The 17,307-nt window shown below is 58.4% G+C and overlaps 6 protein-coding genes across 6 annotated transcripts; 3 read left to right on the plus strand and 3 right to left on the minus strand.

Moving 5' to 3' along the window:
* Positions 1–367: 367 nt before the first annotated feature.
* BXZ73DRAFT_87198 (uncharacterized protein) lies at positions 368–2,346 on the plus strand (the record flags this gene model as incomplete). The annotated part of the gene is made up of 14 exons (XM_048024468.1): positions 368–427; positions 480–544; positions 597–638; positions 693–768; positions 826–868; positions 921–1,330; positions 1,388–1,459; positions 1,509–1,610; positions 1,661–1,765; positions 1,791–1,866; positions 1,888–1,912; positions 1,951–2,037; positions 2,095–2,279; positions 2,306–2,346. 14 exons carry the CDS (start codon positions 368–370, stop codon positions 2,344–2,346), a joined length of 1,389 nt encoding a protein of 462 aa, XP_047882627.1.
* A 261-nt stretch (positions 2,347–2,607) lies between these two features.
* On the minus strand, positions 2,608–3,772 carry BXZ73DRAFT_87199 (small-subunit processome; the record flags this gene model as incomplete). The annotated part of the gene is made up of 5 exons (XM_048024469.1): positions 2,608–2,802; positions 2,858–3,063; positions 3,252–3,324; positions 3,384–3,497; positions 3,554–3,772. The coding sequence occupies 5 exons, from the start codon at positions 3,770–3,772 to the stop codon at positions 2,608–2,610; spliced, it is 807 nt and encodes a 268-aa protein (XP_047882628.1).
* A 2,011-nt stretch (positions 3,773–5,783) lies between these two features.
* BXZ73DRAFT_96764 (PLC-like phosphodiesterase) lies at positions 5,784–7,332 on the minus strand (the record flags this gene model as incomplete). The annotated part of the gene is made up of 9 exons (XM_048027159.1): positions 5,784–6,017; positions 6,077–6,336; positions 6,393–6,614; positions 6,668–6,700; positions 6,751–6,793; positions 6,854–6,942; positions 6,995–7,018; positions 7,078–7,150; positions 7,213–7,332. The coding sequence occupies 9 exons, from the start codon at positions 7,330–7,332 to the stop codon at positions 5,784–5,786; spliced, it is 1,098 nt and encodes a 365-aa protein (XP_047882629.1).
* Positions 7,333–10,607: 3,275 nt separating this feature from the next.
* BXZ73DRAFT_87201 (uncharacterized protein) lies at positions 10,608–10,917 on the plus strand (the record flags this gene model as incomplete). Its single annotated transcript, XM_048024470.1, has 3 exons — positions 10,608–10,734; positions 10,802–10,824; positions 10,876–10,917. 3 exons carry the CDS (start codon positions 10,608–10,610, stop codon positions 10,915–10,917), a joined length of 192 nt encoding a protein of 63 aa, XP_047882630.1.
* A 1,297-nt stretch (positions 10,918–12,214) lies between these two features.
* BXZ73DRAFT_96766 (eukaryotic translation elongation factor 2) lies at positions 12,215–15,257 on the minus strand (the record flags this gene model as incomplete). The annotated part of the gene is made up of 10 exons (XM_048027160.1): positions 12,215–12,256; positions 12,306–12,373; positions 12,429–12,656; positions 12,718–12,832; positions 12,889–13,335; positions 13,386–14,731; positions 14,791–14,991; positions 15,049–15,111; positions 15,175–15,188; positions 15,253–15,257. The coding sequence occupies 10 exons, from the start codon at positions 15,255–15,257 to the stop codon at positions 12,215–12,217; spliced, it is 2,529 nt and encodes an 842-aa protein (XP_047882631.1).
* A 585-nt stretch (positions 15,258–15,842) lies between these two features.
* On the plus strand, positions 15,843–16,630 carry BXZ73DRAFT_87203 (acyl-CoA N-acyltransferase; the record flags this gene model as incomplete). Its single annotated transcript, XM_048024471.1, has 2 exons — positions 15,843–16,326; positions 16,380–16,630. The coding sequence occupies 2 exons, from the start codon at positions 15,843–15,845 to the stop codon at positions 16,628–16,630; spliced, it is 735 nt and encodes a 244-aa protein (XP_047882632.1).
* Positions 16,631–17,307: the final 677 nt, after the last annotated feature.

Below are 17,307 nucleotides of genomic sequence, written 5' to 3' on the forward strand. Positions count from 1 at the left end.
CTCCCGTATCCACCGGGATAATGGTCGGATGTCGGCTATCCTGCCAGAGGGCGTCATGGCGAATCAGGCGTTGGCTCTTTGCCGGAGCTTGGTGACGCTCTTCCGAGAATATTTGGCACGCTTGAAAGAGCACCCAGTGGTACACAAGAGTCAGGCTGTGTGGGAAATCAGATGGAATCCGAGGGCTTTGATGAGGAGTGCTTTCAAGCGAGGGCAAGGGAGGGCAAGGGAGGTCCTTGTGGAGAGGAGATCTAAGCGGACCGGAGCCGGCGCTTTGTCCGACGGCAGACGTCATACATATAAGGGCCGGGCGGTGTCTCCGGAACCTCGTCTTCCGCCCGCACTTGCCCTCCCCGCCACATCCACTATGTCCACCATGTCCTTCGCCAAGCAGGCATACTCGGTCTTCAACCGGGAGAAGCCACATGTGCGTCTGCTCTCAGTGACCTCAAACCAGACCGCTCTGACCAGTTCCCCAGTCATCTATCAGCGAGTGGGTCGAGATCTTGACCTCGAGCTCTTACGACGGGGAGGCGTACGATGGGTACGTCGCGCATCCGTACGCGGACGCGCTTTTACCCATGTTTGTGTCCCAGCATTCCCGAACTAGTGGAGTCGATCAACATCCAGGCAACTGGGTAAGTGCTTCATATGACTCGCACGAGACTGCCTGGATCCATATCCTCGATCAGCCCAGCGGAGGCTTCGAGAGCGCTTCGCAAGAAAATCAAGCACGGGAATCCTCATCAACAATATCGCGCGCTCCATGTACGCGGTTATAGATCAAACACGACATTCTAGCTGCTCATCACCGCCTGCTTGTAGATCCTCAAGGCCATCGTAGAGAATGGTGGACACAAGTTCCAAAGTGAGTCGCACTATCCGCGCTGTCATGGCTGCCCTACTCACAGAGGAATAAGCTTCTTTCGCCGATACCATGCTTACGGACGCGCTGAAGCACCTCGCTTCTGATCCCTCTACGGATCCTAGAGTCAAGAAGAAGCTCGCCTCGGTGCTGGCTGCATGGAAGCGCCAGTTCTCGGACGATCCCTCCATGATTGATGTCGCCAGACTCTTCGACCAGTGCAAGCTAGCACAATCGGATCGTGCAGCACAAGACAAGAAAGTCATAGAGCACGTTAATCTCGGGCTCGGCATAGATGTGGAGTACGTAGAACGCAAATCACGAGAGGAAGAAGCCCGCAAGAAGCGCGAAGCAGAGAAGCGAAAGACGAAAGAAGACAAGGAGAAGCGGAAACGGGAGGAGGCTGAACGGAAGCACAAACCGGCTCAGCCTCGCACGAAGAGGAAGCCATTCAATTTCGAAGAGGTACGTCGCTGCATGAAAGATTGACCTCGACGACACTAAGGCCAGTAATCACTGTAGGAGAAGCCTCAGATCTTGACAGCGATTGCTAGTGCATCCCAGGTCACCAACAACCTTGTGAATGCCATGACTGTGAGTTTCGCTCATTACGACTCGCGGGAGAATATTTATCATGTTGCAGCTTGTTAACACACAACAAGAACGCTTGGATGAAAACGAACGTGTTCAAGAGTGCCTAGCCAAGGTCAAGCAAGTGAGGAAGCATATCGTTCGCTACGTCCAGGTATGAGGGTCCTGGTAAATCCATCGCGCTACTGTTAACCCCGCTGTTAGTTGGTTGAGAACGAAGACATGATAGGTGTTCTCATCGACACCAACGACCGGATCATCTCTGCTCTGGAGAACTACGATGCTGCAAGTAAATTTTACCTGTCAAAGGTATCATCTAACCATCGTGCTACAGCTTTCCAAGCCCGGGACCTCCGAGCAACAGGTCAAAGAGATCCAAGAGGGGCTTGCTGCAGCCAAGCTTTCAACGAGTGAGCTTGGGAAGCTTCAAGAAAAGCAACGCGCAGCTATCGAGAGGTCCATTGGACGGGCGGGTGGCTCTAACTTCAGCCCAGGTTCAGGAGAGACGAGCCCACGAGCCCCTCATACGTCCATCCAGACCTCCAAGATCTACAATTCGGTTCATTGGGTGCAGACCAGAGGTACGCTTGCGGACGAAGTACTGTCACGCCGTCTAAGATTCTTCTTTGCCCTACTAGAAATCTCCCTCCTCCAATCCGACCCACTACTGCACGTTCCTCGGACGAAGACGATGAATATCGTCGTGGTTCCCTCTCGGATTATAGCGACTATGAGTCCTCCGACGAAGCAACTCACAATCGGGCAGGCCCGTCCTCTGGAACCCGGCGAGGATATGTCGACGTATCCGACGATGAACCACGCAGTACTACCTATAGCCGCAAGCCGCAGCTGAGGTGGAGGATCCCTTCGCTGATCCCTTCGCTGATTAGCTCGAATTGCAGACGGACAACTTTGTACGAGTATATGAGGTAGAAGATCTCGACGTGGAAGGATGTGACGATATTGTGTAGTATCTATGCTTCCTCGATATCCTTGTCTTACTAGCAACTGCATCTCCTTACAAACACGTCACGCAATTGTATCACGCGAGCCAATGTTGTACCCATGGAAATATACGAATGAACTATCGAGCAACTACCTCTTCCGCTCTACTCGCCATTTGTAAACCCGAGGTTTCCATGTTTTTTCGTCTACTGTCTTGGGTCTCGGCCTGTCTTCGTCGTCGTCTCCGTTGCATCATCAGCACGCTCTAAGCCACTCAGCTTTCTAGCCGCCCCACTATTCATAAGATGTCGCTGCATCTCAAGCTCCCTCTCAGCATACCGCAGCTGTCTGTCTCTCACGAGCCGAGCAGAAAGCTCCTTGAGCAAACGGGCTCGATGGTTCTGGTAGAAATGGGTCAGTACAAGCATGCAGAAGTGGGACCTCGTGGGCTCTCACCGGTGTTTCCTCTGTCTGGCTAGCATCCACAGAGGTGATCGAGTCATCCTCCGCAGATGCGCGGGACTTTCCTTTCTTCCGCGCAAACGACTCCGGTGTTTTCCACCCCATGTCGACATCCATTCTTTCCGACACTGTCTCCAGACTGCCGTCTTGGGGAGAAGCGGAAGACGATGCCTGGCGACTTGTCGCCGCACGTTCACGGGCTATTCAGGAGGACGGACGTCGGTGCGCAGAGGAGTGAGTCGAGAACGATACCACGTACCTTCTGCCTCGTCTTCGGCAAAAATGATCTGCTTGTTCTTCCTCATGCGCGACCTCCGCTTGCCCTTCCCCGACGACGATATAACGCCAGCTTCGCGCAGAACCTCGAGCTCTTCTTCGTCCAAACCACCGATCCCGTCTTCGTCCGCGGAGTGCACCAGGTTTGCGAGCTGCATGAGCTGCGACTTTATCCTGTCAATTTTCTGCCGCGGCGCGCAGTGTCAGAAGCTTCAACGAGGGCGAGCGAACGCAGGAGACGCACCTTGAGCCCCGCAGCTCGCATCGTCCGCAGATAGTTCTCGTCCTGGGTTTTCAGGACTTTCACGATGTCTGTTGGGAGGGCTTCGTTCCCTCTGTCTTTTACGTGCACGCCTCCCTGCAGAAAATGAGGTGTTAGCCCCGCATCATCCATAAACACACAGACGAGCTGACCTCTGTCTTCTCCCTCGTCATCGAGAAGTAGAACTCATCCTTGTTCCTGGTCGCCGCCTTCTCGCGCAGGAGGTTGAGCCTGTCTCGTTTTGAGTGGTAGTCGCGAGCGCGGAGAACATAGTCCTTGTGTTTCTCGAGGATGCCGAGTCGTGAGCGGTGCGACAGCTGCGACCGCTCTTTGTGGTTTCTCCTGTGGAGCGAGTTCTTTATGGAGGACATGAAGGCGGGAAGTCGCGCGAAAAGCCAAGACGGGAGGACGCGGGCGTGCGCGTGAGCGAGAGTCGAGGTGGAAAGTGGGGAAGAGCCTACAAGAGCGCCAGAGCACTTTTCCAAATTCCTGCCCCGGTCCGGGGAGCCGCAGTTACCAGCTGATCTCAGACTCGACCAGAGCAGGTTCCGGCTCATTACAACGTAAATGCAGGCGGTAGGCATGCATTTTATGTTACACGCGGAGGTACAACTGGTGTGTGCGGTATTATGCTACATATGAACAACGTCCGTGACACACACTACGTCCCTCCTCCATGATGATTCGGATTCATGGGCGGCCCACCCATGCCCACCCCGCCCTGCATCCCGTCCATCTGCGGCACCGGCTGCGCTATCGCCCCGCCGATAGGGCTCTCGAGGTAAAGCCGGATGAGCACGCTCTCCAGCGCCGCGACGGACGGCGCGGGGAACTCGAACGACCGCGCGTGGTCGCGGACGCTCTGGAACAGCACCCCCATGCGGTCCCACCGCTCCTGCGACATGTCGACCGACGACGGCTGCATCTGCGGCAGCGGCGCGAGCATCGAGATCGCCGACTGAACCCCCTGCGGCTCCGCTACGGACATCTGGGAGGGCGGGGGCGGGAGAGGGGGGGGAGCCACCACCGTCTGTCCGACACCCGACGAGGAGGAGGAGGGGCCGGGCACGTGCACGTCGTCCATGAAGGATATGGACTGCGGGCTCATCGACATCGACTCATCGGGGTCTGCTGGCTCGGGCTTTCGGGTGCGTCCGCGGGTGCGGTCTGCAGCGGAGCGGGCCTCCATCTCTGCCTGGGCTTTCCGCCCTCGTTTCGTGAAGGGCAGGTTCGCGGGCCCGATCTCGTGCGAGTGCTCCGAGACATCTTGCAAGCGGTTCAGAGCATTGAATGAGCAACAAGGCAGAAGGCGACTCACAGCATGCCCTGACCTCCTCCGTATCGTAGTACGTCTTGTAGCTGATCGACGCAGGACAACCAATCCCGTCGAGCTATAGTACCTAAAGCACATTAGCTCGCGTCCCTCCTCCCCACCCCCGCACACACCCGCACCCCCGCACACACGCAGACGACACTGAAAGCCAGCCGACGCACCTTTCTGCTCGGGACCTTGCGCACCCTGTCCGGGTACTTCTTGACGTACTTCTTGCGCCCCCCGCGCGAGTGCCGGCCGCAGACGAGCTTGGTGTGCTCCTTGAACCGCGGCGGGACCGCCTTGGACGCGTGCGTGTCCCCCTTGACGAACTCGACCATCTTCTCGCCCTCCTCGCCCTGCCGCCACGTCTCGAACGCGTCCATCGACGCGAACACGAGCGTGTACCGGTCGTCCGCGTCCCCGCTCCCGTACAGCCCTTTCCGCCCGTGGTCCGCCCCCGCCCCGTCCCCCACCCCCGCCGCGCTGGAGAACGCCCCGACGACGGGCCCGCCGCTCCCGGAGAGCGGCGCCGTCGGCGAGTGCACGCGCGCGGGGCCGGCTCCCGTCTGGAGCTGCGCGAACGGCGGGGAGAGCGACGAGGACGGGCCGGCGGAGAGCGAGTGCGGGGGCGTGTCGAGCTCGGCGAAGGCGTTCGAGGGCACCGGGGGCGGCAGCCTGAAGTTTTGGAAGCTCATCGGCGGGCGACGGGGGCGGGGGCGGGGGGCAGTGTGCGGGGTAGGTCGAGCTTTGCGCGGAGGAGGAGCGGCGAACTGGCTCAGGGTCGGACCGGGGGCTCCGAGCGCCCGCGGGGCGTGCTTCGCCCGTCGGCCTTTTTGCTTTCTTGATTCCCCCTTTTGGCCTCGTTCTCAAGCACAGCGCGGGTGATCGGTGCGGGGCGCGTCAGCGGGCGACAAAGAGCAGCCAGCATTGAATACTCGATGGTGTCGTCTACGGTATGATTGTCCTGTGCGTATGTGATGGCTATTACAGTGTGGATATCCCAAAAGTCCATGCATGCGATGCCAGCGCGACAAAGCGTTTAGATCAGCCCGGAGAAATCGGGAGCACTAGAAGAAAGCCAGCGCCCCCACAACCACGCTCGCAACCACGGTGGCCGCCCCCAAGAACTGGGTGGGCAGAACACGTAGCTCCATAGCGCCGCTGTTGGTAGTGACAACCGTTGAAGAGGATGTGGACGAGGTGGACGACTTGGGCTGCGCGACAGCCGTCGTCGGGTTGTACGTCACCCCATTGGCGTCCGCGGCAACCTGGAAGACGGAGCCGTTCCCGTATTCATAGAACTGTGTCCGGGGGTTAGAACACACCGCGATCCCGGCGAATACACAGTGCGGCGACTCACGTCAACCAGCATAAAGTTGGGGTTCCGTCCGTGCTGGACGGCACACGTCTCGACTTGGACGCCGAGTGAGCCCGTGCCGCTCGCGGCGTTCGTGGAGTTGGCGCGCGAGGAATCTGGGGCCGGAACGCCAGCGACGAGCTTGTCCAGGAAGTGGTTGATGAGATACATCTGCGTGCTCGTGTCCCCGTTCGTTCGGTTCACGTTGCAGTCGAACGTGGTATCCGTGACATCATATGCGGTCTCCCAGACATTCGTGAACTCTGGAGTGCAACCTTCAGCTACGGGCTCTTCGTTGCCACCGACGCCGTGTACTCACCGTCGATGAGGTACGGCACTGACGTGAAATCGGCCGAGGTGGAAAGGAAGACGACGAGGCGCTTGCCACTGTCAATCAGTGACCCCAGAGTGGGCCAAGAGCTTGCCGTAAGCGCAGAGGAGGAAGGTGTGTACGCCATTGTATCCAGACCAGCCGACGTGAAGACGTCAGCATACACGGAAGGAGCGATGTTGTCGGAGTTGACAATAAGCAGAGACACGACTGTCCCAGAATTGGGTCAGTGGTGTCGTCGGAGGAGCACAGTCCAGACCCACCGTCTTCAGTGTTGCTATCCATCCACGTCTTCACTAGAACGACTGATGAGCACCTGTAGGTGATGCAAGGAGCGTGTGCGTACACTGCGTGAGATAGTCCTTTAGGGAGCCACCGTCGAGCAGACTCTGCGATTATTTAAACTGACGTCAGCCGCCATTGGCACCGGCTCAGAGAGGATCACGCACGCAGCTGGTGTGGCAAAGCTCGATGGTGCCGCTCTTGTTGTGGGCTTGCGATTGCAACATGCGAACGCCATCATTCAACTGCTGGGTGACTTGGGAGGGCTCAGCGGGAGAGGGGTGTGGGTCTGAAACAAGGGTGCGCACTGTTCCAATCCTGGTTGACGAACACTGCGGGGCAATCTTGTGAATACCCTGGCGAACGCGCACCAAACGTGCAGGCAACTCACGACTGCTCGTTCCGACCGCGTACGAGTTGTGTGTTCCGACGAACGTGACATTCCCAAAGCTCTTGTCGCAGAGCTATGCAAACCGGCATTGGCTTTGAGGACACAGATAGGCACACAGAGGTGAATGGTACACACCTCAGAGTGTCCATTGCATGTAGTCGCCCGGCGAGTAGAAGAGGTTGCAAGTGCCCCAGAGATGGATGAAAGCAGGAGAGACAGCACGGCCGGTGTGGTGAGTTGTGAAGAGAGCTTCATGACGGGATTCGTGGGGAGCACACGGGTAAGGCTCGAGACCGCGAAATGAGTAAAGAGTGTGGCAAAACTAGGACAGAGAGCAGAACAGAGGGACAAGACAGCGGAGAAGAGGCCAATGCTGAGAGACTTGGCCAAGCGTCCGAGGCGCGCCCCGCAGCTCACGTGCCACTTCACACCCACCTCCCAGAACGGAAATCTCTGTGGTTTGAGGCGCTGCGCAGGCAGCTGCGCATCAGAGCTAACGACCGCTATTCTAGGCGTGGATATATACAGCACACCGCAGCTATCCCTTCTTCTTTGGTTTGCGCGACGTGTGCTGTCAATCATGACTTGCACTGAACGTGAATGTCGGGGCAAAGGACCCTGTCGGAGATTAGAACGCTGGTGAGTGGGCACACTGTGGCACCTCGCTAGCAAATAGAGCTTTGCTCGTTGCGGGAATTCCTTGAACATGAATCTAACGGGGCAGGGCTTGGGATTCAGGAGCACAGTGCGTGACGACCTTCAGGAAAATATGACGACAGACTGCAGTACAGTCACGCAACCGTGTCAGCGCCGACAATGGATCAAGCATCCCGATATGCATCCGATAGCGGAGGTGCGGCTGTGGCGCGAGGCCCTCCGGTACGGCGTGGGGTGGAGCATCAGACACGGCGTCGATGCAATCGTACAAAACGCCGCGGTAAGGCTCCTCGCGGATATGAAGCGGACCGTTGTCATAATTGACGGTGAAAGACAATGTAGTATGCCTGCCCTTCGCGACGAGCAGATGCCGCAGTAAGCCTGGGGGCGTCTCTGCTCAAATGGCGCGGCATCCCTGCGGTCGACGGCTCGTGCAGCCCCGCGTTGATGTTCTCCTAAACACACAACGCGTACGTGCGGCGAACGTGAGGGGCTCCGAACACCGCGACAACAGGCGGCAGGCGCGCATGCAGGTGTTGCGGCCACGAGGCTACCATGCCACTGGGCAGGCTCAAGATCAGGCTCCCATCTGAGGGCAAACAGGCACGTCGCCATGTTATCGCGCCGGATCTTGTCTGGATCAGAGTCCAAGACCAATCGAGAGGCGCCGCTCACGCCGCAGGCTGGGCAGTGGGCAGCAGGGAGGATCAGGGAGGCCGCGCGGGTCAGAGGGGAGGTTGGGAGATTGATCGGAGACCCCAGGGGCTCCCGGCCGAACGAGCAGCGGCTTTCGGAGAGCGTCACGGGTGGGCCGTGGCCTCCGAGTCCGAAAAGCTTAATGGAGAACGGCTGGGTGTACCTGGTTGATCGCCAGGCCCGGAGGCAACCCGGAGGCGTGCCGATGGCGGCGGTTGGCCCGGGCGACAGCCCGAAACAGTCCGAAACACGGGGGCGCAAGCGGAGGCATAGGACAGGATCGGGAGGATTGGATTGCGCACGGCGACAGGCTGGGCCGCCGTGTCGCGCCCGGGGGTTGGTCGAGGCCTGGCATATCGCGATGACGTGACTGGGTCTGGCCACTGGCTCTCGCTTGTGTGGAGCAGGCGAGCGGCTTCGCAGCCAGACCGCGGTCGATGGTGCCCGCGGGGGGCACGGAAAGGAGGGCGCCTTTCGAGAGGCAGGCCGACCGCCTCGGGCGTCTGGGCGCCCGTGCAGCCGGATGCGGCGTCACGACGGTGTCTGGAGTGCTGACTGTTCCGAGGGGGCGTGGTCAGCGCGTGCCGGGCTGACGCCTTGGCCGAAATTGATGGGTCGTGGGAGGTGGAGGGGGAGAGAAGAAAGGGAAGTGGAGCGGTGTGAATGAGATGAATGATGCAGGCGCAGAAGCCTGGCGCGTGGACGACTGACATTGCGTCGGTCGAGTCTGGCCTCAGCCATGCATGGGCAGCAGGCCGTTTTGCCGAGTGCGCGTCAGCGAGAACAAAGGGCAGTGCGCGGGTGGACGACGATGGGCACGGGGCGGACAGCGGGTGATGGATCCTGCACGCTCGTCTTGAGAGCGGGGACGAGCGACGGGGCCAAGCACGGCTGGCTTCACGACCAGGACGGTTATCGATCGTAACCACCGCCCGGATAGGGCAGCGGCGGAGGATCAGCGCACCCAGCCAAGGGGCCGGCAGGGGACGCGGTTGAGGCGGACGGAGCCCCCGCTCGCTCGGACTTGTCGCGGCCCATCGCCAGCCGGACGCCAGACGGGCACGACCCAGGCGGCCGCCCGTCCCGCCATTATGTCACCGCCCGCCTTTGCCAAGGGGTGGCGAGAACAAAAGTTTCCGACACTGACTGTGGAAACCGTCGGCCCAGGACCCCGGAAACTTGCCACCCCCCCACCTACTGCAAACGGTCATCGCCGTCAACCGGACGGTCCAGCCCATGACGAACAGGACAAATCCGCGAAAGATTGCCGAATCCCCGGATCCCGGCTGGCGGTGGGGACAGTTCCAACAATGCCCGGCTGGCCCTTCGCTGAACCAAACAGTGTGGTCATATATTACATACGGGCTACTACAGCAAAGCCTCGATGGCACAGTGGCACAGTCGTCCATCTGCCGGTTTTGGTGCCGAGTGCTATCCCGGCTGCACGCATTTTTGCACGCATGCCCACCCTGGGTACACCGATTTTTTTCTTATGCTTCGAGCAGTGATTAAATATAGTAGATGCACTGCATGGCACCATGATGGGAAGTTGTGGAGGAAAAATGCAAAAAGACAATGCACGGAATTGAACCCTTGACCTAAGTCAAGTAAAACAAAACCGGTGTCCAGATGTCGATGCCGCTGCGCTAACAAGACTTTACCATGGGAGTTTGTATGTAATATATGACTACACTGTTTGGCTCAGCGAAGGGACGATAGCGCTGGGGGCGGCTGTCAGCTCCGATCCGCTTTGGCGGTGCCGATTACCGATGGCTCACGACCTCAGCAAACCCTTCCCGCCCTGAGAGTTCACCGTCTTCTGTGCACATGGTGTTTATCAGTATATGCCCCGAATATGTTCTTCAGACTGTACTCAAAATTTTGGCCCAATCGGTCCAAGGGAAACACGACTTTAGGGCACTCCAGACAAAAAGCGTTCGGCAACGCAAATTCCAGGACCCCGGAAACTTGCCTGGGGGGTATGTGGGGGGAGACGGTGTCTGGCGCTTTAGTTCTCGCCACCCCTTGGCCTTTGCACTCGAATTTCCTCCTCCGCCCCTGGCGCTTGTCCCCGCCCGGAATATAAGCCACTCTTGCTCCAAGCCCGCCTTCTCCAAAGTCTCGTGCACCGCGCCTCTCCCCCACCCTCTCCTCCCCCGCGTTCTGCCCGCTCCGCCATGCCTGGTCTTGTTGCCGACGCCACTCGTGTTTGGGAGCTCAACCTCCACTGGCCTCTCCACGCCCAGTGCGGCGTGTGGGACCCCAAGGGTCGCGGTGTCGACGTTTGGGAGTGTATTCGTGCTCGTGAGTCCTCCTCTCCCCTCCGCTATTTGAGCCCTCCTCATCCGCACCCTGCTCTCCTTCGTTGCAGACAACTCCACCCCCGGTACCCAAGTACGTCCCTCCAGCCGTCCATCGTTGTCCAATGCTCATTCTCTCCCGCAGCCGCCCAACCAGCTCTACTGGCGTTACGTCGCGCGCAGATGAGCAGCTGCGGTCCCCCGCGTCTCTGCACGCGTCCACCACCCATTCTTCCGCCCGACGCATTCCGTCGTGACGGCGCGCCGACCCCCTGGGTCCGTTACCGACACCTTCCATGCGGACTGCCTTTGACGAAGCGCACTCCCCCTCTTCGGGGCTCTGCCTTCGCACATCGCACAACCCCCCTCCCCCTCCCCCCTCTCGCGCCTTGGCGCGATCTGAGGATGGATGGGAGCGGTGCTTCCGCACAGTCGCGCACCACAGGGGACGCTCGCGAAGGGTCTAGTTAGGTGCTGTGCACTAGCAACGGGGTTTCGTCTTTCCACTCTATCATTTGGTATCCTCCGCGTGTATGTGCTTTCCCTGCGTTTGGTCATTCCTCCTCTGTCGCTTGTACCGTCGTGCTCCCACTCTGCTTGGTGTTGTCGTTTGTTTCCTTGGTCGATGCTGGATCCGCCTCCTTCCCTGACTACGTACTCGCTCGTTCTCTATCGGTATTCTCGACCGTGTGTATCATTGCTGTCCGTTATCGCACCTTAGCTCTCGCCTAGTATATAACATACGCCTACACTAACCTGAGATTGTATGTATCGCATGATGACGCAATGCCCACCCTCCCAGAGATGCGTGTGGGGGCCGCGCGATGTGGGGTCTGGGGACCCGACTTCTCTTACGTCAGGGGCTCGGTCGATGCGCGCTCGCGTCCGCCCGCGCCCTCCTCCCGGGCATGGACTGCTTTCCATGCATTGCGCTGGCCACAGATCGCGCTTCGCCCGCGACCCAAGCCGGGTCTTATCCCCGCTTTGCATCCCCCGCGCCCGTCCCTGGTCACCCGCGTGGTGACTCCGCGGGCGACCCACCCGCCGCGCGCTCTTCGCGAAGCCCTGCGTGCACGCTGCCGCCCCGGGAGTCCGGGACCGCGGCGTTCCCGACGAATGGCCTCGCGCTCGCGTCCGCGGGCGACAGCGAACCCGCGCACTTCGCACCCTCGATGTTCCCCCGTCCACCGGGCGCGGCCTCGCCGATCCTCTGCCACCTCCGTTTCCCTGCCATCGCCGCCGCCGCAGATTGACGTACTTTCCGCTGCAAGCGGTGACCGACGTGGGAATCGCAAATATGTCGCGATGCGGCGAAGCGCTATGAATCGGAAGTCATAAGAAATGCATTGCTACTTAGAGCCAGAGGATATGAGAGTGTACAACAGGGTCGAGAATGCTAGATGAAGGCAGGGCTGGACGGCAACACAAGTACAGGGGGACACATTGACACATCGATGGACTTCTGCACTCGTACATCCTCCCGTCTAGAGCTTGTCGTAGTACGTGTCCAGAGGAGGGATCTCGGGCTGCAAGCATGTGTCAGCCAGTCTGAGGGCAACTTCCCGTGCGACGAACCTTGAGACCCTTGCGCACACGGACGCTCTTGACGATGTCCTCGAGCTTACTACCCTTCTCCAGCGGCGCTATTATCGTCTATATCAGTACAGGTTCCGATGATAAGACATAGACCATGCGTACAGCCGTTCATCAACTCCCAGTGGTCCAAAACCGACTGAGGGAACGCCTGGCCACCGGTCTGCGAGCGGAGATCGCCGTTGAAACCGAACGACTCCATAACGGGCAGGTAGGCCTTCACCGTGAACATGGGGGTACCGACACGTTGCTCTTCACTGAACACCTGACCACGACGCTTGTTGAGTACCGAGTAGATACCACCGATTGCGTTCTCCGGGCACTGGATCTCGACTGAAACGAATGTCAACGGTAAATTCCAGCATGCGCGGTGGTGGAATCGTTGAGAACATACCGAGGTAGATCGGTTCCTGGAGACTTGGCTCGGCGAGCAAGCACGCGGCGTAGCAGACACGACGGCAGGTCGGGATGAGCTGACCTCCACCACGATGGATGGCATCGGAGTGGAGCTGGTTGAGGAGATATCAGGCGAGATCTGACATTCGAAAGCCTTCACGGGACTCACCGTGACATCCAGGATGTTCACACGAACACCACGCATGTTCTCCTCGCAAAGCACACCCTCCTTGGTCGCCCACTGGAAGGCAGCAACACAAGAGTCCTTGATCTCGTTGAGGAACTGCACACCCTTGGTGGTGTCGACGAGGAGGTTCGGGCCGGTGGTGTCGGGACCGAAGCACCAGATCTTACGCGCATCGGTGACGTCCCAGCCGAACTCGTCAGCCATGGTGCGAGCACGGATCTTGTAGTCGTCACGAGGGTTGATCTTGCCAGCCTCGATGGCCAGGGTAAGGGCCTCGTCGATAGGCATGGCCTTGGCGTACAGACGATTGTGCTTGTTCTGCGACTTCGACAGAGCCACGATCGAAGACTCCGTCTTGACAGTCTCACGGAAACCGACCACAGGGTCGGAAATCTTGAGGGGGACACCGGCGTGGTCTTCTTGGAGATCCTACGAAGAATGTAAGAGATGCCATAAGACTAGGTATTTGTAGCGCTAACCTTCAAGCAGATCTCCAAGTGGAGCTCACCGGCACCCGCGACAATGTGCTCACCACTTTCCGAGATCCACGCTTGCACACACGGGTCAGACTTCGAGAGACGCTTGAGACCCTCAACGAGCTTGGGGAGATCCGACGCGTTCTTAACCTCGACGGCAACCTGGACGACAGGAGAGACCGAGAACTTCATGACCTTCATGTTGTGCGCAGTCTCCGACGAAGTGAGAGTACCGCTCTTGAGCAGGAACTGGTCGATACCGACGAGACCGAGGATGTTGCCGGCCGGGCAGTCCTCAATAGGTTCGACGTAACGACCCATCATGAGCACGGTGCGCTGGACAGACTTGACGAACAGGTCGTCCTTCTTGCCGGGCACGTAGTTGGGACCCTGGATACGGATTTTGGGGCCAGCACGGACGGTACCGGAGAAGATACGACCGAAAGCGTAGAAGCGACCCTTGTCGGACGTCGGCACCATCTTGGAGATGTAGCAAACGAGGGGACCGTTGGGGTCGCAATCGCGGATACCGATGGCGGACTCGTCGTCCATAGGACCCTCGTAGAGGGTTTCAACACGGTAACGCTGAGCAGTCGCCGGCGAGGGGAGGTTGATGACAATCATCTCCAGGAGCGAGTCGCCAGCAGGAAGGAACTTCCTCATAACGACCTTAAGGAGCGCCTTGCCCTCGAGTTCGCGCTCATCCTGAGCAAGCTTCACGTCGAGCTTCTCGCAGATCTTGTAGACGTCCTCTTTCTTGAAGTTCATGACGGCGTCGAAAATGCGGAAGATGGGGTCAAGGACGAAGGAGTTGAAGGCGCGCTCGAGAGGCTTGTTGTCCGCATCTGTGCTCTTGGTCGTCCACTTCTTCGTCGCAGGGTTGAAGTAGTTGTCGCCCCAGAGCTTCAACATCATCTTCTCCTTGTCGACACCGAACTTCTTGGAGTAGCGGGAGGCAAATTGACGGAGAGTGAAACCCCAGCCGTGGAGACCTGAACCGAAAGCGACGGTACCCTTCTCAGGGTAGACTTGAACGTCACCGAGAGCCTCGTCGTGGTAGGTCGAGATGATGACGTTGACGCTCTCCACTGTACGCGAGAAGGACTGGAAGAGGTCTTCCTTGGAGACCTGGAGCTCGAGGAGGGCACGGTCGACCTTGTTGATAACGACGACCGGCTTGATACGCTCAGTGAGCGCTTGACGGAGTACGGTCTCGGTCTGGACGCAAACACCCTCCACACAGTCCACAACGACGAGCGCACCGTCGGTGACACGAAGAGCGGCAGTAACTTCGGAAGAGAAGTCGACGTGTCCGGGGGAATCGATGAGGTTGATCAGGAACTCGGTACCTAGTAGTGCACCCATCATCAGCTACATCAGGTTCACGCATGAGAAACTGAGTGCGCACCATCGGTCTTCTGCTTAATAGCGCCGACGTCGTCCTTGTCGACCTCGAAGTACATCGAGATGGCGGTTGATTTAATCGTGATACCACGCTCCTTTTCGTCTTCTCTTGTGTCGGTGAAACGCATTTCGCCGGCCTTCGCGCCCGCAATGATACCAGCTTTGGAGACGAGCGAGTCCGTGAGAGTAGACTTTCCGTGATCGACTGTAGAAAGGAGTGCTCGAATCGAGGAACAAGAGAGTGTATGAGAGGAATACGCACCATGGGCAATCACACTCATGTTACGGATGTTCGTTGGGCGATCCATCAGTTGACGGATCTGGTCTGTTTTTACATACAGTCAGTTCGTTGCAAATGGGCCATGGGTGCCAATGACCAGTCACGGACCGACGGTGAAGTTACTGCATCGGACAGCAAGGGGTGAGATGAGAAGCGAGCGCGAAGATCTAAGCGAGCGGTACTCACACCATGGTGGCTAGATTTTACAGGGAGAAAAGAGAAAAGGGCGGGTTGGGGACGACACCGAGAGAGATGCCGCTTGATATAGGGAGGAGTAGAGTCGAGCAGACACGCCGGGGCCGCAGGACTCTGAGTAGGAGGTGGAAACTTTCGCTCGACGGTGGATCGGAGCTTATCGATCGCTTCAGGGCAGGCTGACCCATGAGAGCACGTGCAACGGTCCAGCCAACCAGAGCGCGCGCCCACACCATTCCCCGAGCTTTTCGCCTCGACTACTCGAGAGCGCGCCCACCGCCAGAACATGCCGACTGTTTCTGTCCCGGCCCAGGATCCGGTCTGTGCCCTCCATACACCGCTCTCGAGTCACCTCGAATCACTTGCGGCCCCATGGATGACTTTTTTATGACTTGCCGTGAAATGCTCGATCGCTGGTGCTGCCCCGTTGTCGCACCGGTATCCATTGATAGCCAGTAAGCAGTATCACCATGGGCAAGCTTCGTCTGCGGGAGGAAGGCGCCGGAACTCTGACTCGAACTAGCTACAGTCAGTACTCAATTGATCATCGGTAGCGGTCGTCTTCCACTTCACCCCGCAACATGCCCCAGTCGCAGTATCACCCTCTGCAGTTCAACCCCCAGACGAAGGAGCCTTTCCTCCGACTCCCCAGCCCTCATGAACACATAATCTTGACGCCTCCGCGTACCTCCGATGGACCCGCGATCTTCTCCCACATGAGCGATCCTCGCGTTTATAGCTGGCTTGAAGGGCCACCATTCCCCTACCGCCCCGAGCACGCCGAGCAGTGGATCAGCATGATCAAGAAAGACGCGGATGCCGCTTTGGAAGTCCTCCGTATCGCAAGCGAAGCTGATCCAGACGCGCCGCCGGTGTTGGTATCGGCATGTCCGGTACGCTGCATCCGAGAGGTTCGCGACGACGGTAGCGATATCTTCTTGGGCGACATCGCGATCTTGCGTGAACGTTGGCCGGACGAGTCAGATGAAGACGCGCAAAAGGCCTTGAAGGACCCCAACTACGAGAGACCACTGGGTGACCCTGAGATCGTATGGTGTTTTGGAGGTGAGCATGGCTCGTACACCCGCACGTCCCACTCACAGAGCGACCGGCGATAGACTACATCGCCGCCTCTCACCAGGGGCGAGGAATCATGAGCGTGGCCATTAGAACATTGATTCACGAATGGGCCGTACCTCGCATGGGAGTGCGGCAGATTCGCGTTGAGACGTTCGAAGAGAATCTTGGGAGCCGTCGCGTCTTCGAGAAGAACGGATTTGTGTACGAGAAGACAACACCGATGGAGAGAAAACTAGAATCGGGCCGCCTTGTTAAAGGCATGCACATCCTCTGGTGGAAGGCGCAATGATCCGATTCCGTGAGTGTTGCATCGCATCACAACCGTGCGAATAGCGAGACAGTAGTGATAACCAAGAACTGGACAGATGATATGCACTGAAGGAGCGGGCAGGAGACCGACGAAAAAATGAGGAAATGTAGTAAGTCGGCACGTTTGGTCACGCACGGATGAATACAACTGACTCTATCGATCATGTTACGCCAACCCATAACTAGACGCGATACTCGTATTCTTCTCGTTCTGAGACCGCCTCCAGCTGTCCCATGTGCTTGAGAGGATCGTACCATCAAAGCATGAGGATACTCCGCACCGATCGCGTAAGACAAGTGCTATGGATTTTTCCGAGCGACCGAGCTGCGGTTTGCACGCCCGGGAAAGCGTGAGTGCAGGCTCTCAGCCTGTACGATGCGACAAATGCTGTTGATTTCCCGGTGTGAGATACGTAGATGGCAGATGGGGATGGAAATGGAAATCAGCCACAGCTGCTACATAATTACAGTTCACATCACCGCCATAAACTGCATGCAGTGTGGACTTCGCGATGGAAATCTGAGGCCGCCCGTATGGAGCGAGAGAAAGGGGAAACAAGCATTTCTGGGCGCGGTAAGGAGCCTTTCATGCACTGCGCAGAGTGACCAGGTAACGGACGTGTTAATGCGTGCATGTCGCACGGGGAAGAGGCAGTG

Source organism: Epithele typhae (genome assembly GCF_022376455.1).
Source record: "Epithele typhae strain CBS 203.58 chromosome Unknown BXZ73scaffold_3, whole genome shotgun sequence".
NCBI classification, from domain to species: Eukaryota; Fungi; Basidiomycota; class Agaricomycetes; order Polyporales; family Epitheliaceae; genus Epithele; species Epithele typhae.